The sequence below is a fragment of the Pelophylax lessonae genome (assembly GCF_965119305.1).
Source record: "Pelophylax lessonae genome assembly, chromosome: 4".
Classification (NCBI taxonomy): domain Eukaryota; kingdom Metazoa; phylum Chordata; class Amphibia; order Anura; family Ranidae; genus Pelophylax; species Pelophylax lessonae.
Window position 1 is genome coordinate 530,456,472 of NC_138771.1, and position 24,467 is coordinate 530,480,938.

The following is a 24,467-nucleotide window of genomic DNA, read 5'->3' on the forward strand; positions in this document are numbered from 1 at the left end:
CAGCATCCCTAATGAATATGAAACAAAAATAACCCCTGAGGATTGGGACTTTCAACGGCAAGAACCAGGACTTGAGTATGAAAATATATAAATTTATATATTTTCATACTCAAGTCCTGGTTCTTGCCGTTGAAAGTCCCAATCCTCAGGGGTTATTTTTGTTTCAAAGGCTGTAATTAAAGCAAAAGTTGGTTCAACAAAATACTGACACAAGGGGGTGATCCTTTTTCAAACGAATTTTGGCTTTATTTTTTCTGACATGTTGGTGTTATATCTTTTACTTGGATGTAACAAGTTGCATTTTCACTTGGATGTTATAAGTAAATACAGTCGGATAAAATATAACCTGTGTCTTTATTAATTTCAGGCTGCAAAGCAACAAAACGGGAATTTTTTAAAGGGGGTGATTCTTTTGTTTATCCACTGTACATGTACAGCAGGCACATATCAGGAATATGAAATATTGGGTTTACATATTCTTTAAAAGAAATAAGCAAAAAAAGCATAATTAGTCTTATACTAAAATATGACTGGAATTAAACCTAATTGGTTTCTTGGGCAATGTTGGCTTTATTATAAGCAAATGGGACAAAAGAGCATGCAACCATTTTCCATCAGTGTCTAAGTCTGTTCCATGATTATCTAGATTCTGTAGGCTTTGTTGTTTTGTGGCATTTCCCTGTAGATACAAATACATTATTTTGTAATAGAGTCAAGTATTGTAAACGTTTTATTCTGTTAACAATACACTTTAATTTTATAACAGCATGGTAATAGCAATACAAACAATAGTTATTTTTGACAATTCAATATAGGCTTGAAAAATCTCCTTTTGTGTTGCGAGTTCTGCCTGTCTGCTGGCCATCACTTTCCACAACATTCTGGATTCCCTGCATGTCTTTTCTTCTGCTGTTTACTTTAGATAATTAAGGACTACATATCCCATGGTACCTTGCTGCCTGCAAGCATTGATTCCTGTACTGACTCAACCTCCTGAAACTCTTCCTCTCAGCACCTCTGTAGTTCAAAAGGCAGGCTATGTGAATTGTGTGCCTACTCACAGGGCATAGTAAATAGGTGTCAGTGAATTAAAGGAAATAAATGTGTGGGATCTTCACAAAGAAAGTTTAAGATTGTTCAGAATAAATGGAATAAGCTAGAAATTAATAAATACAATGTGGCAATAAAGAGAGTTCTTTTTTTTATGAGAAACTGATTTGGTGCTCAAAACCAGGAACATGTTTAGGGACTAATCTGCAAAGCCTAGAACTGCACCCTTAACCACTTAAGCCCCGGAAGATTTTACCCCCTTCCTGACCAGGGGGTTTTTTGCGATTTTTTTTTTTTTTTTTTTACTGCGTGACTTTAACGGACAATTGCGCGGTGGTGCGACGCTGTACCTAAACGAATTTCACGTCCTTCTTTTCCCACAAACAGAGCTTTCTTTTGGTGGTATTTGATCACCTGTGCGATTTTTTTTTTTTTTTGATCATGCGCTATAAACAAAAAAAGAGTGTAAATTTTGCAAAAATAACAATATTTTTCACTTTTTTTTTATATGAAATTCCCCGAAAAAAATGTAAAAATCAAAATTTCTTAACATTTTCGGCCAATATTTTTTATGCTACATATCTTTGGTAAAAAAAAAAATTGCAAAAAGCGTATTTTGATTGGTTTGCGCAAAAGTTATCGCGTTTACTAACAAAGGGAAAGATTTTTGTCATTTTTGGTGTTTTTTTTTAACGAGTAATGGCGGCGATCTGCGATTTTTTTTTTTTTTTTTTTTTTGCGGGACAGCGACATTGCAGCTGACAGATCGGACCCTTGACTGACATTTTTGACACTTTTGGGGGTACCAGTGACATTACTGCAGTAATCAGTGCTATACCTATGCACTGTTACTGTAAAAATGACACTGGCAGGGAAGGGGTTAACTTTATTGAAGAGGGAGGGGTTAAGTGTGTCCTAGGGGCGTGTTTCTAACTGTGATGGGACATGTCTCCTACTGTAAAAACGGAGATCAACGGTTCTACATAGTAGAACCGTCTGATCTCCATTTTTACACAGGGGAGAATGACAGGCGGCTTGTTTACATAAGCCGCCCGCCGTTCTCCCGCTCTACCGACGATCGTAGTGTGACCAACGGACATCGGGTCCGCCGGTCACACGCGTGGACTCCTCTGTGAACAAGCCGGGGCGGGCGCGCGCTCGCCCGCTATTGGCTCAAAAGCCGGTGACAGGCTAGCGACGTAGATCTACGTCACTCTGCCTGGCTGGGGCTGACTGCCGCAGTAAACTTACTGTGCGCAGTCGGCAAGTGGTTAAATTGCGAATAATTGGCAGTTATGCTGTAACTTCATTGAGTGGGGAGCTGACACACTGTATGCAATTCTTTTTTTACAATAATTAAACTTTTTTTTTTCGTTTTTAAACTGCACAGATATAAGCATATACAGAGGGAAATACCACAAAAAAGAGGACATTACCTTATCTTTTGAACATCAGGAACCAAAAAGTCACATTGTGTAATAATCCATATAAATGTTATATAGAAATGCAAACAAAAATGGAAAGTGTTCCTCTGTTGTGGATCTATGACTCTTGTATAATTATATAATTGCAAAAGTCTTCAGTATAGATTATTTCTAAACTGTAACTTTACATAGCTGTTTCTATTTTCTATCTGTTAGTTACTGATTCAGACTGATCCAAGCAAGTATCTCACAATGTTTTTACACAGGTGCTCCATATGTAATTTAATGTATTACTAAACACACATTGGGGGTTATTTACTAAAGGCAAATTCACTCTGCAATACAAATGCACTTGGAAGTGCGGTCACTGTATATCTGAGGGGAAGATCTACTGATTTCTATCATCCAGCCATGTGCAAGCCAAAATGCTGTTCTTTATTGTCCTTGCATGTCCCTCTCAGATCCACAGCAGCTGCACTTCCAAGTGCACAGTGGATTTGCCTTTAGTAAATAACCCCCACTTTTTAATTGACATTGGTCCTTACATTTCTGCATGTGGATGATGGCACTGTAATTATTTTAATTAAAAAAAAAAAACATCTAAGTACCCTTTTACCTAATCTTTCCTAGCCTGTCTGCAGGGAAACATAAGCAGAAGGAGCTTCTAGTTCTCTGCTGCTGGTCACATGTTAAAAAAACAAAAACAAACAGTCTTTGGAATACAGAGTAAAAATAAATAATATCAATAAACTACTTTAAAGTGGCATGCAACTATCTATTTGAAATCAAATGTTTATTATTTTTTGGCAATACCATGGTGTGGGCAGATTTCTGCCAGTTACAGGCTGTGCCATGCCTTCTAGCCTGTGTCTTAGAATAAGAGGGAAAGGAAGCCTCCATTAATCCACATGTAATATCCTGCCCCCCATTGTGTTTAGCTGGTTAGTGGACATGAAGGAGGAGGGAGTGAGTGGGCTGTCATTTACCACTGTGTATACACCCACATGTGTTACTCTATAGTCACATGGGCTGCTCAGATGTGATAAAGAGGAAATGCTCAGCATAGAAACTCACTAAAAACTGGGCATGTGTAGAGTTGCCACCACATGTGCAAAATCCCTAGCTGAATTTGGGACATGGACAGAAAGTGGAGATAAAGAGCAGCAGGATCAAACCAGGTTTTTTTCAGAATTCAAAAAACGAATCCCATAGTGACTGAGTATGAACAGCATGTAATGCAGCATTTATTGATAGTTTTTTTATGATGTGGGTTTAGTGACACTTTAAAGGGAAACTATAAAAAAAGAAAAAAAAGGGGGAAACAAAAATGAAATAAAAATCCCATCCGAAAAGCCACGGAAAGTGGCTGCCTCCATTGGTGGGACTTCCCCAAGATATTTGTGTATCTACCTAAACATTTTGATAGGTGCCAAACAGTTCCTGCTACTTGAACCTATGGGTACTTTTCCCCTTTTTCCTTTTTTCTCCTCTCCTTCCTTTCTATCCCTTAAGGGTCACCAGTATATTTAGTTAATAGGGCTGTTGATATAGCCAGCCAGCTGTATCCAAAGCAAATTACCTGGGTCCTGACCCATAAAATACTCCTCAATTTTAACCCACAGCCTTTTAATCTTCCCATAAAGCCAGTCCAGCATTCTCAATAATATGACTGTCTGGCAAGTCTAAACCTCAAAATCCTTTTGTCTGGTAGTAGTTTTTAACACGGTCTACGTTTCTTACCGGACCAAATATAATCTCTTATATTAACTTCAAGAGACCTAATTAAGCCTTTGGATAGGGGGATCTGCAGCATTTATAGAGAAATAAAAAGTGTGGCAATATACATCTTAACTAATCCAATACGCCCTTGCTAAGAAATACTTGGCAAATTCAATCCTTACAGATCACCCGAGAGACTCTTAAGTAGGCGGTAAAAGTCATAGCTATAGAAATTGGAATCCCCATGTGTTAAGGAGAGTTCTACTTCCATGTAAACATAGATTGACTTCGTAGATGGGATGCTCTGGTGCAAGGTAACCCAATATTAATATTCAATTAATTCAATGCATAAACAGTAAGCAAAACTTCATCTCTGTGCCAGGTTGCAAATACTTACATGTGTACAGGATCCCCAACGTCAGAAGGGCATATATGACCAGAGTGGCAACACGGAAAAATATGAAAATTACAGAAATGCCTAAATTTACAGGTGTCTGAAAAAAAAAAAAAAAAAAAGGAATTTGTTAGTAAATTGTTAGAATTAAACTGAACCTGCACTTGGTACATACTAGGAAAAATAGCAGCTTCACTTTACAGGAGCAACCATAAGTAGTGTTTACTCCTCTCCTGTTCTGCCAACAAACCTCCTGATATTTGTACAGTATATGAGTTTCCATTTGCTGCGCAAGTACCAATGATGAATCGGACGGCCTTGCACATCATGCAGGAAAGGCGAAAACCATCTTCTAATGGTCACGCTTGTAAAGGGAACCTTTTATCTGCTTATTCAATGGTAAAGAACAGGTTCATGTTAAATAGGCCCTGTCACCAACTTAAAACATTGTATTTTTAATGCATGCTTGCAGCATTTTACTTTTCCATAAATTATTTTTTTATTCATTCATAGCATGCCTCTAAACTTGCTAGAAAATTTGACTTTAAGAAGAATCAGTTCCCTAGCACAGTCCCGCCCTCTTTGCACAACATGGCCCTCTCCTCTTCTTGGAGTGTCTAAATACTCTCTGTGCTGGCCGAGCTTCTGCAACCCCACCTCCCCACATAACCTTTTTAAGGTATGTCACCTGTTCAATTTAGCTGGTGGACGAATAAGAGATTTTATCTCATAGGACACTTCCTTGACCATAGAGGTGTGCGCCCCCTTCATATTTTGTACAGGATTTGGAGATGCCTCCGGCTGAGATCTTCCACTTACAATATACAATTTTTCTTCGCTTCTTGCAGAAGAAAAGTCCGGATCTGATAGATCGCACACAGTTTGAAAATAGAGGTTTACTCTGTGCTGTACAAATCTTTTGTCTCCCCTTTATCGAAACTCCCCTATCAAATTGCTTGGGATAGGGAGTTGGGCATGGCCCCTGGGGTGGGGGATTGGCGATCCTGGACTACACGCATACACAAGGGCATTATGAATGTTGCCCTGATCAAGGCAGGGTACAAGGTTTCTGTGGGTTGGTACTTGTTACCAGAACGCCTTGCTAAGATGTACCAGGATTCATCACCATCCTGTCTCAGGGGAAGTGGCCAGGTAGGTTCTGTCATGTGTGGTGGACCTGCCCCAAGGTCCAGTGTTTCTGGATATGGGTCCACTCCTTAATCTACTCGGTCACTATGGTTAACATCACAAAATATCCTCCGGTTGCGCTACTCAACGAACCTGTCAAAAACATCCCGAGATCCACTCAGACTGTAATATATTACATGTTCTTGGCAGCAAAAATAGCCATTGCAACCTTTTGGAAAAGCCCTGTGATTGATTTAGCCCTAATGAAGCGAAAGCTTACCTGAATCATGTTACACGAAAAACTAGTCAGTGTCCTGCTGGACAAACAATCCCTATTTGAAAGAATGTGGACCCCTAGCTCTTATCTTCAGGTCGACGAACTCTCAATCTTTGTCTTTCTTTTTTTTCTCCTCTCTCTTTTTCTTTACTGGTTTTTCTTATTCTCCTTCCTCTTGTCTCTCTCTTTAAATCTTAAATTTTTATTTTTACTTTTCTGATGCATTGTTGGCTCTACAGTTGATCTTTATCCTCGTTTTAAGGTTAATTGTAAGGTTTTGCTCATGACAAACTACCTCAGGAGATTTTTCTTTTGATTTCTGGATACACACAACTTTACTGATTGATACCATAGAGGTTACACTTGTCGATCACATTACTGTACTGTAGTTTGTCACACCTACTTGTGAACTGCCTATGGGTTCATAGCGAAATGCTTAACATTTTCTATATATTATTGTCACCAATTTTTCTTTTTTCTTATGCATTGTTAATGTTGACAGTTTTATTTTGTGTTACCCAACAATGTCTTATCTTGTTACCTAAAACTTTAATAAAATGATTGATACAGAAAAACTGGAAAAGGTTCAAGGCTAGCCTGTAAATTATTTTACCATTCCTTCATAGAATTCCAGTTTCAAATAACTTAGCCTATGGGGGGTCTTTGCAGTTTTTGCATTGACTCTTGCTTTGACTGAGTCTGTCTGCATATTTTGAACACAATGAGATTCAAGAACATACAACTAAAGATAACCAGAGACATGTGGCAATGGCTGAGAGTATGATTTTCTGTAAAACCCTGGCATGGTAAACCCCATTTTGGCCAGTCTTTCTTCCAGGCTCAGTTGGTTGGAGAGTCTGCAGGGGATGCAATCTAAACAAAGAATAAGCACTGTCATCTAATCCCATCATTATTGAGCAAAGATCATCTCATGTCTATGGTTAGCCTAATACTTGTCACAGCGTAGTGCACAAAGTTGTGAATTTTCAGAAAGAAAGCATATGATTACCTCTGTTATTCCTGGGGATGTCGTCTCAGGAGCATATAAAAAAATGTCCAATATATTGCTACCTGGAAGTAAAAAGATTTGTATATTATATTGAAATACAGTGGGGTTTATTTACTAAAGGCAAATCCACTGTGCACTACAGAAGTGCAGTCGCTGTAGATCTGAGGGGAAAATCTGAAATGAGGGGAAGCTCTGCTAACTTCTATCATCAAATTATGTGCAAGCAAAAATGCTGTTTTTATTTTCCTTGCATGTCCCCCTCAGATCTTCAGTGACTGCACTTCCAAGTGTACTTGCAGTGCACTTGTAGTGCACAGTGGATTTGCCTTTAGTAAAAAAAAAAAAAACCCAGTATGTTATTACTGTAGACATCCCACCCTTTCAAAAGAAAAAGATCCTGTCCTTTTTAGGCAGCATGGACTGCCTACACATTGAGGTGGGTGTAAAAGAAAGTTGTCGCTCACTCCCTGTGACAACAACACTGGTGCTTGGTGATTGGCCAAAAGTCTTCTGCTCTGTGTAAGCTCTGACTGGAGGGAGTTTGAGCTTACACGGGTCTTCCTGTCCTGTCCTCAGTGGTGTGGAGAAGCTGGCCAGCGAAGGAAAAATTAAATGTATGTAACTAGTAAGGGGGGGGAATCAAAGTGAATGTGTTGCTTTGCCTATCACAAAGATCAGACTCAATTTAATGGAGGGCTAGTGTAAGAGCGGGGGTCCTTAAGAACATCACTCTCTGCACCATAAACAATCTCACAGCACCCAAAGCATATTACTGAATATAGCTGTAACCAGGGCTTTTTTTCTCAGAGAATAGAAGCAGGAACTCTCCCCTTCTGAGTCACTTCTTATCTCGGATCCCCTGCCAACCTTTGAGCACCCTCCTTTAGTTCATCCCCCTACCCACCTTACAGTACGGCCTCCTTTAGAGGGTCAAGTATCATTTTGTGGTGCTAAGTAATTTGTATGGTATTTATTAATGATAACAAGAAAATAAATAAAATAGATCCCCCCAGCCAGCAGCAATAGACCCCCACCCCACCACTAGCAGTAGATTCCCCCAGCAACAATAGACCACCACACCGTTCCAGCAACAAAAGACACCAGACAGCAACAATAGATCCCAGCAACCAGCATCAAAAGACTCTCCAGCAGCCAACAACAACAGACCCCTCCCGCAACAGTAAATTCATTCCAGCAATATTTGAACCCCCAGAAAAATAGGCACCCCCCCAGCAACAATATATACCCCACCAGCAGCAACAGACCTCCCCAGCAGCAATAGACCACCACCAAAAATATCCCCCTCCAGCAACAATAGATCCCACAGCTGCCAGCATTTATAGACCCTCCAGCACACCCCAGAATCTCCTGCCATTACATTTATTCAGGCTGGAAGTGCCGGTTCCCCCAATGTTCCTGCTGAAGAAAAGCCCTGGTTTTAACCAAAAATCACATGCAAAAAGCAAACTATCACTATGGAAACACAGCAAGAGAATAACTGCAGTAATCAATGACATCCTGATTTCCACATCCCAAGGGGATGTTGAGATTATCAAACAGTGTGGTATTACACTAATATGGGCATGTTTATCTGGGGTTCAGGGTGTACCCCTGACTTTGGCATTTGTGGAGTCATGCAGTTGATGCTAAACAACAATGGCTTCTCTGGTCACCAGTCTTTGTTGTGCAACAAAATTGAAGTCCATATCCCTGACCAGGTGTTTAATTAAATTAAATAAAAGCCCAGGTTATATTTATATTTGTCAGGTATTACCTACATGTAATGTAAACTTACGTGTCCTTAGAACATCTTGGTTGACTGAGTTGACATATTCAGTAACAGATGCAGGGCCTCCATATCTTTCCATTTCTATATCATAATGAAATAACAAAGTATCACATTGTCTAATGGAGAAATGGCTGGATATACATAAAAAATACATCCTGGTGTCATCAGGGATTTATATTTCGTTAAACTGCGCAAAAACAACCTGATATATATATATATATATACACACACATGCACACACTGTGTGTGTATAGATAGATAGATATAGATAGATATACCATATATATTTGGACAGAGGCACATTTTTAGATATTTTCATGAATTCACCAAAACATTTTCAAGCTATAGTTATATAATAATAGGTATTGGCTGAAACTGCACACTCTCAGGTTTAATTTGAGGGTATGTACATCCAAATCGGAGGAAGGGTTTAGGAATTACAGCTCTTAAGAATAACCAACCCCCCTTTTTCAAGGGACCAAAAGTAATTGGACGATTGAATCAAAATCCGTTTCATGTCCAGGTGTGGGCTAATCCTTCTATATCTCTTCATCAATTAAGCAGGTAAAAGGTCTGGAGTTGATTCTAAGTGTGGCAGGGGCGTAACTACAGGGGTTGCAATTGCAACCGCGCTCAGGGAACAGGGAAATAAAGTGCATCAGGGGTCCAGGAACACAGGCAAAGGGGAGCACATCGATGCCGAGACCTTTGAGAACCACCGAAGGTATCAAACAGCCAGGTTGATGCTTCACCAGGAGTGTTGAAGAATATGGGTTTATGGGTATGAATAACTTTCAGCTTGGCCGGAAACAGCATGGAGTAAGGAATCTCTTGTTCGCTGAGCCGCGCCTTGACTGATGCAAATGAGGCCCTCTGCTTCTGGACATCCGCCGAAAAATCTGGAAAAATCCGGATGGTTTGACCATTGAACTGCAGTTCACCCTTCAGACGGGCCGCTCTCAAGATAGCCACCTTGTCCTGAAAGTTAAGGATGCGGGCGATAATGGAACGTGGGGGTGCCCCAGCTGGTGGGGGCGAGGAGGAGTGCAATGAGCCCGCTCAATAGCAAAGGAGGCAGGAAGGACATTAGGGCCCACAAAGCTCAAGTTATTGCGGCGGGACCTGTTTTCCAAATCATCAATTTTGGCGCGCAGCGCCATGAGTTCACCAGAAGTTTCCAGCACAGTAACTGACAAGGGATTAACAGTGTCCTCCACAGTGCTAATGTGCTCCTCAGCAGCCCCCCACTCTCTCCCTTAAATTCTGGACATCATGTTTAAGCAAGGAAAAGTCAATATGGATAGTTTCAATCCGAGCAGTAAGAGAGGCTTTGCAATCTTGAATAGCTGACATGATCTGACCCAGAGTAGGCTCAGCAACAGGCTCACCTTGTATATCCAGCTGGGGGAAGGCATCAGCTTCAAATGCAGGAGAGGAAGGATGAAGATCTGGGAGACGGTGGAGCGTGGAAGAGAAAAGATCTTCCTGTGAAGCTGCGACAGGCAGAGGGGCCTTGCAGGCCAAGGAGGATCGCAGGTCACCGGCGCCATTTTGGCTGAGGAAGCGGTCCATCGTTCCGGCCGATGTTGCAGGTTTTTGAGGGCCAATCTTCACCATAGCAGGGTGGCAGGGTGTGTCCGAGGTCCCGAGGAATCGATCGAGGTATGTGCCACGGCAATCGGTGCAGGATGGCATGTAGGATGGAAAGAGAAAGCGAGGAGCTCAGAGCTTAGTGTGTTGCTCGATCCGCCATCAGGCCACGCCCCCCGTCCAGGTCTTTTTATGTGCTGAGCTCACCAGTGCATTCTTCTTTCTTCAGAATGTACCAAACTTTTGATTTGGCCACTCCTATTGTTGCTACTATCTCTCTGATGGATTTGTTTAGTTTTTAAAGCCTTACAATAGCCTAATTAAATTGCATGGACAGCTCCTTTGAACACATGATGTAGGTTCGAAGCAATAGATTCCAAATGCAAATACCACACTTCAGAAGCGTAATTAGAACCTTCAGGGCCCCGATGCAAGAAACCATGAAGGGCCCTCCGGACCCCTGGCCAGGGCCCTTCCCTTCAAGCCCGGGGCTCTTCCCACTGATCCTGGGACCCTTTACTCCCCTTGCGGGGCCCTTTATTACGGTCCCGCAGTGGGACCCTTTCACAAGTTCTGGAGTGGGCCCCCTTCCTGCCACCTTGGGGCCTCCCCACGGTGGTGGAATGCCAGGGCCCGGTTGCAAGTGTGACCTTTGCGATCCTGGAAGTTCACCCACTGGGGTCAATAGTTTTTATTTTTTGGTATTTAATTGTATTATTTTTTACCATTTTATTTTATCTTTTTACAATGTCACTGACTATGACTCTATCCATTCAGAAAAGGAAGGAGCTGGTAAATTACATATTTACAGATCCCTTCCTGGTTCTCTATTGTGACACATCCCCTGCAGCAGCCGGCAGGAGAGGGGAGGGAGCAGCAGAACACAAGTGAACTGGATAGGAGTGGCGGGGGCAGCATGCAGAGGAACCAATCTCCTCCATTTTCCTCCTGCAGCTACAGGAGAAAGTGCTGGCCAACCGATTTGAATAGGATTGTTCCTTCCTTGGTACAAGATGACCAGGGAGGATTTGTCCCGGGTCACTCTACACGCATGAATATCCGCAGATTGTTCCATAACTTACAGTATCCACATCCCAATTCCTCGACTCGTGTCATTGTTTCCCTAGGTACTTGTAATGCCTTTGACAGTGTAGAATGGCCATACTTATTTAAGGTTTTACAGAAATATGGGTTTGGTCCCCGCATGATTGCCTGGATTAAACTTCTCTACACTGATCCTGTTGCTCGTGTTAGGGTGAGTGCTGCGATCTCCCCGGAATTCTCCATCTCCAGGGGTACGAGGCAGGGATGCCCGCTATCCCCACTTTTGTTTGCCTTAGCTATTGAACCTCTGGCTGTCCGTATCCGATCGGCATCGGACATTCGGGGTCTGGCTATCGGCTCTATTGAGGAGAGAATATCCCTTTATGCTGATGATATGCTTGTCTACCTGGCAGATCCCTCCGACTCCTTACGGGCCCTTCTCGGGGAGATGGAGAGTTTAGGGGACTTTTCAGGCTTTCGCATTAATTGGTCCAAATCCACTATCTTCCCCTTGGATCCGGCAGCGGAGTCGGTGATCTACTCCGGTTCCAGGCTCCAGGTGCCCACTCCTTTCGTTACCTTGGGGTTATTGTCCAATTACCGCTACACTCCTATGTGTCCAACAATCTATGCCCTCTCATTGATCTCCTACAACAACAAATCTCTCAGTGGATAGATATGCCCTTGAATTTGATTGGGCGAGTTAACATGATCAAAATGATCTTTCTCCCAAAAATTCTACATGTTTTGGCCAACGCTCCCTGTAAGGTCCCCAATTCCCTTTTCAGGCGCATAGACTCACTTCTACTAACGTTTCTGTGGCAAAAAAAGCCCCATAGGATAGCCTTGGATACTCTAAAACTACCCACGCACATGGCTGGCTTGGCCTTCCCAAATTTTTTTTCTCAGTTAGTGGTGATTCATGATTGCCTACATCCCTCTTCGCATACGCCTGCTCTATTACTGAGGCTGCCATAGTTGACTCACTTGAATCACTCCACAATATAGTGTATCGGAGGCAGGTCCCCCAGGTCCCTGGTGCTCATATGCTACGGACCACTTTGTCCCTTTTTAAAACTGTCATACAGTGGCTTCCAGTGGTCGCCTGGACCTCGTCCCCTAATAATCCACTCTAGTGTAACCCTAAACTTCCTGAATTGATGTCTCATCCCAGTTATCGGTTTTGGATGGCAAAGGGTGTTAAGTATCTCAACCACTTGTATACTGCTCAGGGGTTCAAGTCTTTCCGCCAACTTCGGGGAGAGTTTGGCCTACCTGCTTCAGCCTGGTTTTTTTACGTCCAACTCAGACATGCTTTGAAGGCTCAGTTTACTTCGCTATCGGCTCCTTTGAGCGTGTCTGCCTTGGAGAAACTGCTTAGGGACCCTGGTACTACAAAACTAATTTCTCAATACTATTCTTTTTTGATGTCGGATTCCAATCCTAGATTTGCCAGGGCACAAACACGTTGGGTTAGTATGGGCATTGACTTTAGTGAGGATGACTGGACTGAATTTACTGAGACCTATCATAAATCGGTTATAGCCTCCAATGACCGTTTGATCCAATTGAAGGTGTTTCATCAAAGCTATTTTACTCCTGACCGCCTACATAAGTTCGGCATGCGTCCCACCCCCGATTGTTTTAGGGGTTGTGGACGTCCTGCCGATTTTTTTCATTGTTTTTGGTCCTGTCCGGTGGTAGCTAAATTCTGGGCTGAAATTAACACATTCCTGTCCTTAGTTCTAGGTCTCCCTAATGTCCTTCATCCAAAGAATTGCCTGTTGGGCGTGTTCGAAGACCTGTTGGTTTCAGGCCACGTCAAACGCTTGCTTCGCATCCTCTATTTTTATGCTAAGAAGACGATTCTTCTGTGCTGGAAGGGCCCTACGGGACCTACGGTTGCTGCCTGGCTTCAATTGATTAACAACTGCCTTCCCCTTTACAAACTTACCTTTTGAGTTACGAGGTCATCCCCACCTGTTTGATAAAATTTGGCATAGCTGGGTATCCAGTCCTCTCACTCTACCTCCTCCGAGCTCTGTGGAGCCGAGTTCCCCTTCTGCTAACCCGTAAGGAATTGTAACTGCCATTCCGAGTGTTGAGTTCACCATAGCTTTTCTTGAGTATTGACTTGTACTTTTTGTCTTGTTAAATTTTCAGCTTATCCTATCTTGTGGAGGGGGGGGGGGTACGGGGGTGTGGCCGGGGAGCATCCGCAATCTAGGTAATGCTTATTAGCATTGAAATGTTTGTTTCCCTTCTTGTCAAGCAGGTCTTGTTTTCTGTTGGTTTGTTGTATTTGTATGTTGTTTAAAATCTCAATAAAAATATCTTTAAAAAAAAAAGGCCTGGACATCCACGGAAGATAGCAGTGGTGGTTGATCGCAGGATCCTCTCTATGGTAAAGAAAAACCCATTCACAACATGCAGACAGGTGATGGACACTTTCCAGGAGGTGGGTGTATCATTGTCAAAGTTTACAATCAAGAGAACACTTCATGAGAGCAAATACAGAGCGTTCACCACAATGTGCAAACCATTCATAAGCCTGAAGAATAGAAAAGCCAGATTAGACTTTGCCAAAAAACATCTAAAAAAGCCAGACCAGTTCTGGAAAGCATTCTTTGGACGGATGAAACCAAGATTATTCTGTAGCAGAATGACGGGAAGAAAAAAGCATGGAGGAAGCTTGGAACAGCTCATGATTCAAAGCTCACAATGTCATCTGTAAAACATGGTGGAGGCAGTGTGATGGCATGGGCATGCATGGCTTCCAGTGGCACTGGGTCATTGGTGTTTATTTATGATGTGACAGAAGCCAGAAGCAACCGGATGAATTCTGCAGTGTTTAGAGATATACTGTCAGCCCAGATTCAGTCAAATGCAGCAAAGTTGATTGAACGGCGCTTCACTGTACAGATGTGCACAAGGATCTAAAACACACTGCAAAAGCAACCCAGAAGCTTTTGAAGGATAAGAAGTGGAATATTCTGCAATGGCCGAGTCAATCACCAGATCTCAACCTATATGAGCATGCATTTCACTTGCTAAAGGTAAAACTAAAGGCACAAATAAATAACTGAAGACAGCTGCAGTTAAAGCCTGGCAAAGCTTTAGAAAGGAGGAACCCCAGTCTTTGGGAATGTCCATGGGTTCTAGACTTCATGCAGTCATGGCCAGTAATGGATTCTTAACAAAATATTAAAAATTAACATTTTATTTATGATTATATTCATTTGTCCAATTACATTTGAGCCCCTGAAAATAGAGGGACCGTGTATAAAAAAGGTTGCAGTTCCTAAAATTTGTACTTGATTTTTATGTTTAACCCCTTGAATTAAAGCTGAAAGTCTGCACTTCAAATTAATTTCAATGGTTTCATTTTAATTTTATTCTGGTGGCATACAGAGCCAAAAGTATGAAAACTGTGCCTGTGTCCAAAGAGATAAAGACCTATGTCTGTGTGTGTGTGTGTGTGTGTGTGTGTGTGTATGTATGTGTGTGTATATATATATATATATATATATATATATATATATATATATATATATATATCATTGTGTAGTAAAGTAGTAGTAATGTGTCACAAAAAAAAAAAAAAAAAGAAACCCTGCCAGATAATGTCATAATGTACTTGTATGCATCGCATGTTAGCACATTATACGAGATTTACCTTAAAACAAAGCCCTCCATAGCCGAACAACGATGACAGCTTTAACCACTTTAAGACCGGAAGATTTTCTTGCTTAATGACCAGGCCCTATTTTGCGATTCGTCACTGCGTTATTTTAACGGACAATTGTGTGGTCGTGCCATGCTGTACCCAAGTAAAATTGATGTCCCTTTTTTCCCCACAAACAGAGCTTTCTTTTGGTGGTATTTGATCACCTGTGCGATTTTTATTTTTAGCGCTATAAACAAAAAAAGAGCGACGATTTTGAAAAAAAAAAAAACAATTTTCACATTCTGCTATATGACATTCCCAAAAAAAAAAAAAAATGTTAAAAAATTTTGTTTTGTTTTCTGCTACATATTTTTGTTATAAAAAAAATTGCAATAAGTGTATTTTGATTGGTTTGCGCAAAAGTTATTGCGTCTACTAACTACGGGAAAGATTTAGGTCTATTTCTTATTGGTTTTTATTTTTTTTACTAGTAATGGCAGCGATCTGCGATTTTTTGTGGGACTGCGACATTGCGGCGGACAGATCGGATCCCTAACTGATATTTTTGACACTTTTGGGGTTACCAGTGACATTACTACAGTAATCATCAGTGATCAAGGGGTTAAATGTAAGCCTAGGGGAGTGATTCTAACTGTGGGGGGCTTGGGCTTGTGAGATGATCAGAGAGACATGTGATCCTATATAGCCTCTGTGATCATTACAGGGAGAAGGACGTGTTTACATCAGCCGTCCGTCCTTCTCTGTCAGCGGGGGGAGATTGAGGGTGTCAGGCGGCAATTGGAGCCGCCTGACACACGCACTGGCTCCCCGGCTGATGAGTGGGGGCGGGAGGTCACTCGCCCCCTAGCCTCCTGAGAGGGAGTGACGTAGAGCTATGTCGCTTTGCCCAGGAGCGGCTGCCTGCAGCAGTAAATCTGCGGCGGGTGGGCGTCAAGTGGTTAAAGGCCACATAGTGCACATATGTGTCATTGGGTGGCCGAGGTTTCTGTGCTGAGAGTACGCTCGCTGAACACTACCAGCACAGAGACCAAACTGTAAAAAACAGCTCTCGATACCCATTAAGGTTCAGTAGCTGGCAGGACTGGTTCCTGTTCATGTGACCACTGTGACAGCCAATCACAATGGTCACGTGATCACCAAACTTTCTCACCCTCTGTGTGTATACATCCTATTAAAGGACGCCGGGGCTTGGCGGGAAGAGGTTAAACCAGTAGCTTTTTTCTGCATCTTCTAATAGAGATAAATAAAAGACAGACATAGAACAGTGAGCCCATCCATTAACTCAAGAATGACTGGGACAAACAAGTATTACTGTTCATTAAGTCCAGATACCAAAAGTTAGATAGAAAAAAAATTAAATATAAAATCGAACTAAAAGTTTAAAACTTTTGTTTAACCCTTCATGGGATCAAGTGAATATGTCACTTGGTCTGATACAAATCCACCCTTCCCCAATTTGCTAAGCAGTATGTTCAGACACTTTCCAACAACGCTGCTAGAAAGGAGATGGATTGTGACAGCGCTGGTATCTGATAGGGCCTGCTCTGGTGACCAGCGCTGCCATTCACAATAGATCACGCATTCTGCAGTGCTGTGTGATCTATCTAGGGGCTGCTTCTAAATCATTTGTACCTACTGTACTCTTCAAACAGATATAATAAAATGATTGGTAAATTTAAACAGACCATAAAGGTCAGTTAGCGTTCATATACACTTTAACCACTTGCCGTCCAGCCACCGTAGTTATACTGCAGCAGGTCAGCTCTCTCCCACGAAACTACGTACCTTTACGTCGCTTCGCGGTAATGCTAGCGAGGACACGCGCGTGCCCATTTGCCACAGGGGGAAGCTGATTAGCTGATCATTCTGTGTAGACAGAACAGCGGTGTGCCATTGTAAACACAGCACACCGCTGTTCTCTCACTGAGGGACACAGGGATCCTGTGTTCCTCCTATTTAGGAACACAGGTCTCTGTGTTCATCCTGTAAATACAACCCCCACACAGTTAGAAAGCATCCCCTAGGCACAGGCACACATTTAACCCTTAGATCGTCCCTGGTGTTAACCCCCTCCCTGCCAGTGTCATTAGTACAATAACAGTGCATATTTTAGCTTACTTTAGTAATGTCACTGGTCCTCCCAAAAGTGTCAAAAATGTCAGTTAAGTGTCCGATCTGTCGCAGTCCCGCTAAAAATTGCAGATCGCCGCCATTACTAGTAATGAAAAAAATAAAAATGACATAAATCTTGTCCCTAGTTTGTAGACGCTATAACTTTTGCACAAACCAATCAACTTATTGGGATTTTTTTTACCAAAAATATGTAGCAGCATACATATTGGCCTAAAATGATGAAAAAATTAGATTTTTAATTTTTTTTTTATTGGGAATGTTTTATGTAAAAAATACTGTTTTTTTTTTTTCAGAATTGTTGCTCTTTTTTTGTTTACAGCGCAAAAAATAAAAATTGCATAGGTGATCAAATACCATCAAAAGAAAGCTCTATTTGTGGGAAAAAAAGATATTAAATTTATTTGGGTACAGCGCCGCATGACCGCGCAATTGTCAGTTAAAGTAACGCAGTGCCAAATCGCAAAAAATGTCCTGGTCATTAAGGGGGTAAATCCTTCCGGTCCAGAAGTGGTTAAAGCAATATTTTGCAATAACACAATTTACTTTCTGTCCAATAGTTTTACAAATGAAAATGTAATCAATGATTAAAATTAGGAATAAGAATGTTAACCTTATATCTTAATATGAATATCCGTTTTATTAATTGTATTTTTCAAAACACTCAGGTAAATATACTGATACTTGGCAGTTACATTTAAAGAGGAACTACACTCTGCTCACATAATTTGTAATAAAAACATCTTTGCCCTTCTTAGGCTTCCCTCCAACCACTTTGCATATTATTTTATATACTGTGATTCTGTACTTGCCAAATATGCTGCAGAAATCTCCCTCCACTAAGTCTGGCTGCAGCCATTTTAACTGTGGGCAGCTAAAGCTGCTGATTGTTCACTTCCTGGATGTAAACACACACACACACACATATATATAGATAGATAGATAGATAGATAGATAGATAGATAGATATACAGACAGACACACTCACACCACTGCTTGCCTACACATTTCTCCTCTCTGGATGAATACACGTGGATCTCTGCAGTCTTCTGTTTTCTTGGCCCTCATCCAGCCCCCTCCAGCTCTGCAGCTCTCATTGGCTTTCCTATGACTCACCCTTCCCTCCCTTGCTGACAAACTCCCACGAGAGTTAGAGAGAGAGCTGTGCATGACGTCATTAGCCTAGGCCACAGGTGTCAAACACAAGGCCCGTGGGCCAAATGTGGCCCCCCAGGCCAATTCATGTGGCCCTTGCTCCTCTCCTGCAGCTGCGGCACCACCCTTGTCTCTGCCCTCACCTTGTCTCAGTAGTAGGCAGCAGAGGGGAAAGAACTCCTTTGCCAGATCCTGTTCTCCTCTGTGTAGCTGCAGAAAGGCTTGTCTTTGCCCCCCCCAGCAGTCCGCAGCAGAGAGGAGGGCAGAACTCCTCCTACAGATCCTGCACCTCTCTGTGCAGCCGCAACACCACCTTGCCTCTGCCTCCCCTGGTCTCAGCATTTAGCAGACTCTGGAAGCTGACTTCAGCCCTCCCCTGGTTCTCCTCCAGACCCTGCACTTTCTTCTTCCCAGATCCACCTCCGTCTTCTTCCTGGCAGCAGCACAAGGTAAGGGGGTGGATGATGTAAGGAAGGGTGGGTGACTCTTGACTTCTGATGGTGGGGGGCTCTTGGCATCTCATGTATGGGTGTAAGGGGGCGTGGGGTGCTCTGGACATCTAATCTTACAGATATAACTGGCCCTTTGAGGGCAACCATAATGCTGATACGGCCCACAATGAAATTGAGTTTGATACCCCTGGCCTAGGCTAATGACCAGACAAGAAAGAGGAAGTGGGCGGTATAAGGTATTTACTGGAAGAAAAAAAATGTTCAACTATCCAAAGTTAAAACAACAAGGGCAGAAGATTTAATAGATCTTCTTTAAAAAGCTGTACTCCGGGAGTAAGAAAATATTGTCCTAATACAAGAAGCCTGTGTATTCTAACTTGTATATTGGTGTGATTTGTATATCTCTTCCAGATCTGTGCAGTAATCCAGCGTCAAACTTGTTCCCTGTGCAGACCGGTCACTGCTTGTCTCTCTCTCCTTGTGCAGGGTGACTGGTCTTGTCTCCTCCCTATCTTGTACTTTTCTGATTCTGTGGGCAGCCTGTAGTGGGTGAGACTGCTGGGCACCTCCAACAACTCTCCGCTCTGCAGAGTCTCTGACCACAGTGATGATGTTACTGCTACTTTAACCAGGTAATATCTGGGTTTTTAAAGGGATTTGGTGAACACTAAGTGGATTTATATCCTTTGTTGCCATTGAAGAATATATGTGCATTAAAGTTTTTGTGCCTAGAGTGCAGCTTTAAGTGAATAACCCATTCAGCTATCTCTGCCTGAGAGCAGTACATTTGTTTACTTTTCTTGCTTTCCTACAAAGGAAGGTCACTATGACTATGACTATTCCACCCTATCTGTTGTGGACACATGAGGGCAAAGTTGTAATTACACCTAATCCTGATATATAGTAATCTATACGTTATAGAAGTTTTAAAATCATTTGGATTGAGAATAAAAAGGTGACACTTACCGTATATCTGCACATCTGTAATGCGGAGCATTACATTTCTTATATTGACACATTATATATCCATTCAATTAGTATTCAACAATAGTTAGCCTGGGTTTTTGTCCTTTATACTTACCATCTGATTTTTATTTGGCTAAGATTATCTTACGCCCTGTTCCCTATACTACGACCCACGGCATCAGTTTTCCTTTGTTGAGTTCCGCCAACTAACTTTGTTGCCTAGTAACCACCATGTACAAAAGGACCTACGCTGGAAGTGATAGGACGCTGCAGAAGACGTCACATGACGAAACGCGTACAGCGCCGTCACGTCACTTCCGGTTCCGGTCTCTAGTTGGAACGCATTGCGTTCCGGGACGCCGATACCTTGCTGTTTTCCTATTTTGTATATGTGAGTACCCATTTTGCTGCTGGAATTAACATTAAACTTTTTAGCAAAACGATAATACACTATCGAGCTCTCTTTTTCCTTCCATCCATATACCCTTGAGTGGCCATACTTGATCTACCCACGAGGCTTTGGATACCACAGTATTTCACTACCGGACCCCACTTAGGACATTCCGGACCCCATATCACATCTCCCCTAGGAAGGGAACTACTACACAGAGCCAGGATTAAAAGATACCTCTTCAGTACCCGCTCTATACCCCTGTGTGGGGTGGGTACATCTGGTGAGTAGGTCTTTCTACCAGGGGCCACTTTACCACTCACCAGTCACCCACCTTGGGGGTCACCGTAAGACATCCTGTACACCTATATCTTTGTTATCACCACTATTTTATGGACTCTTTTTTATTATATGGACTGATTTAATACCACAATATTTTTTTGCACGTTGCACAAATAGATTTCCCGCACTTTTGTATCCACCTGCAAATTTATATAAAAAAATTTTTTGGCACATTTATTTTTGATTCACCTCGATATATTTATTGATTTGTTATCACCTTTTGTTGCACTGTATACCAACCGTTTTTTTGCACACCCATCCCGTGCATAAAAGTTTCCCGCACATTTATCACTTATTCACTATTTATTTATTATTTAATTTATCCACTATTATTTATATTATCACTTGCGGAACCAACACCTTTTATAAGTTTTATCAATTCATTGAGTATTGTCATATATTTATATTGTCTATTTTTATTTTTTGGCATATACACAAGCATATTTATTGTCATATCTTGCAATTTATTACGCCCTCTGGTGGTTGTTTCTCTTATATACCTTTAAAATATTTTTAGATTATTTTATATCCCTTATAACTACATACGTTTGATCTTTTTACTTGGTTATTGGTTTTTTTACCTCCGCATCTTTTATCTATTTACTTATTCCTCAATCATATTTATGTTTTAACATTGTATATTTAAACATCTTATATTTATTTGCACTTTATAAAATAAGCAGCGCCATCACCTTCCATTTTATTTAAAATCATTTGGATTGAGAATTCAAAGGTGACACTTACCATTTATCTGTACATCAATGTTTCCTCTCAAGTTATTGAACCATCCAGGGACCTCCACCCGACAGCAGTACATTCCTGTATCTTCCCCAGTCACATTAGTGATGGTCAGTGACACGTTCCCCTGTGTTATGTCCCCCAGTATGGAGTATCTGTCAGATCTTCTCCCGGTCACTTTGCTGCCATCAGTATTGATGATAACATTATTACAGGAAGATGATGGGCATTGGCCTTGTCCCCAGCATATGGTGTGTGGGTGTTTATAAACAGTATAATGACAGGGCAGGGTTATTGTATCACCTACTGATCCTGTCACATGTTCCGCTCTTCCTGACCAAACTGCAGAGAAAACAAAGAGATATTGGTATTTGATTACAGTTGAGCAGGGGGGTCCTCTAGATATTTTGTATGCTGCATTGGCAGTTAAAGCGTATCTAAACCCAAAAACACAGATTTAATATATTGCAGCTTGCCAGAGACAGACACGGTCCAAACTGTGTGAAAACCATGACCCCCTTTATGGATACAGTGGAGAAAAAAATGCAGAAGTAATGGAAGTGTATTGCTGGCAGGATCACCATCAGTGTGGTTAGTGTAGATGATAATTACATTACACCGAGCATTTAGATAAAACTCCCTTGTCCCCAACACATGGAGTGTAGGTATTTATGAACTGTATAATGACAGGGCAGAGTTATTGCATCATCTATTGATCCCATCACATATCCCACAATGCATTGCCCCCAGGGGGTTGTGTGTTAAGGTGAAGTGTCGTAATAAGCTGTAAAGGGTTTTTTACCACAATATATCACATACAAACTGATATTTTCACTAAAATCATAATTATTTTGGCCTGGAGATCAGTTTTTTGTTTACAAACTGTTTATTGAAAAGTTTCAGAAACAAAGCCATCAATACATGCATAGAACTGTAAAATACATAATCATATGATCATAAAAAAAAAAAATTGAATTGCTGTAAAGGACATATACTGAAAACTTAACAACGTAAAATAAAAGAAGAAACAAGCCATATATCTAGATGCAAGAGGGGATGGTCTAACACTTGCAATTGTAAACACCTCCATCCCTAATATTTGCAAAGAAAAAAAGACGAATATACCCCCACTCTATGGTAGTGTTTTCCAGTCTGATTTAGCCAGAAGTAAGTGTGGTTTCCCCATTTGGGCTACACACATTTCTTATTTTTATTCATTTTTTGAAATTCCATATTTACTGGCCAAATAATGCATAGTGGACATTGACATCTTATTTCATTATTTTCATCCAGATTTATCTATATACTCCTGATGAGTGGGCGTAATGACCCACGAAACGCGTAGAGTTTCCATTACAGATTATTTATCATCATGTTACATTGATGTTGATATGCTGTTATTATGTTCAATATGCTGCAATGTTGTTACTTCTTCAATGTGTTCAATCTGATTTACATGTCTTGCAATTATGCTTGTGGTCATGCACACATATTTATTATGCATTGTATTTTACAATAAAATCTACTTTTTTACTCCTAGTGACTATTGTATTCACCTCATATATCTAGATGCAGGGCTTTTTTTCTCACAAAATAGGTGCAGGAACCCCTTTCCAAGTCACCCGTTTTCTTGGACCCTACCCACCTCCAAGCACCATTCCATGGTTCTACCCCCTATCTACCTCCCAGTACTGCCCTTTTAGAGAATACAGAACCAAGTATCATTTAGTGGTGTTAAGTAATTTTTTGGGAATATGTTAATGATAACAAGAAAAGCAGTAAAATAGATTCCCTGTAGGCAACAACAATATAGCCCCTCGCCAGCAACAATAGATCCCTCTAACAACAACGGACCACCCGCAACAAACTTTCCCCCCTAGCAACAATAGACTCCCAGCAGCGACAACAGATCTCCCTGCAGCCAGCAACAATAGATCCCTCCCTTAACAGTAGATCTCTCCCAGCAAGAACTGACCTCCCCAGAAATATAAGACCCACCCCCAGCAACAGTAGGGGCCCCACCAGCAACCATAGACCTCCTCAGCAACAACAGAACCCCCTGCAAAAATATACCGCCTCCTGCTGGAATAAATCCCCCAGCAGCCAGCATTAATAGACCCTGCACCACACTCCAGCACCCCTTGCCATTACATACCGTCAGTGCTGGAGGTGCCGGAACTGCGTTCCCCCGCGTTCCCGCTGAAAAAAAGCCCTGTCTAGATGCCTACGGTACAAATATGTGATATAAATAAGCAAGACCAATTGGACAAGAAAAACCTCATTCATGCCATATAATTAGAGGTAGTGGAGGTAGAATTGCAAAATTTATGAAAATTGGTTGGGTACAGATGATCGTGTCTCTCTTCCCACTAAGACATTATATGTATAGATGAACAATCGTCCTATATTGCATAAAAGCACATCTTTGAATCAAATCATGTATATAAAATACTAACCATGGTCAAGATAGAATTCATTCTAGAGAGAACTTGTGGGAAAGGGACGTTGGTGATTTCCAATTTAAAGCAATAGACCATAAATAAGTTACACAGAAAGTATATATGAGCATTTGGGTACAGTAGAAAACTCCTGTAATAGGATCAAATAAAAGGCAGGTAAGTAAGCTCATTTTGTACATTGTGACCTGCATTGGCAGGAGATATATCACCAATGTCCCTCCAAACCAGGGTTATCTTGTCACAGTCCCAGAAGATATGAGTGTTTCTATGGCTTGGAGATCAGTTTTATAATTAGACCATGAAGTAAAAGACCCCTAAAACACATATATTTACACTGACGATCCATAACATAATGCAAAATATGATTTTTATCTCCAGATTGGACATTTTAGTAGAATTCAATACTCACTGTGCAGATGAAGGAGACAAAAGCAAACCACATAAGCAAACATTGTTCTGTCCAGCAATCACCCAGTTAGAAAATCTTAACACTTGTGCAATATGAGCTAATAGTCATAGACACCCATCTAAAAGTCAGATGGTACCTGTGGTCAGCTGCTTCCTGCTTCTAACATTGTATCAAGTCAGACCTGTCTAATATTTTTGCTACAGAAACACAAAAAAAAAACAAAAAACAAATTAAGAAACCCAAGATAACATTAAGCCCCGGTTCACACTTGTGCGTGTGCGGGGTTCGCATGTAATGTCGGAGCGCACTGCTC

General features: G+C 41.4%; 1 protein-coding gene across 1 annotated transcript; it reads right to left on the minus strand.

Annotated features, from left to right (window-relative positions):
* Positions 1 to 638: 638 nt before the first annotated feature.
* LOC309552752 (hepatitis A virus cellular receptor 1-like) lies at positions 639 to 24,258 on the minus strand (the record flags this gene model as incomplete). The annotated part of the gene is made up of 6 exons (XM_082253668.1): positions 24,155 to 24,258; positions 21,293 to 21,628; positions 8,797 to 8,871; positions 7,002 to 7,063; positions 4,591 to 4,687; positions 639 to 679 (listed from the first exon to the last, which is right to left on the minus strand). Exons 1-6 carry the CDS (start codon positions 24,195 to 24,197, stop codon positions 639 to 641), a joined length of 654 nt encoding a protein of 217 aa, XP_082109794.1. The 5' UTR covers positions 24,198 to 24,258.
* Between the last annotated feature and the right edge of the window lie 209 nt (positions 24,259 to 24,467).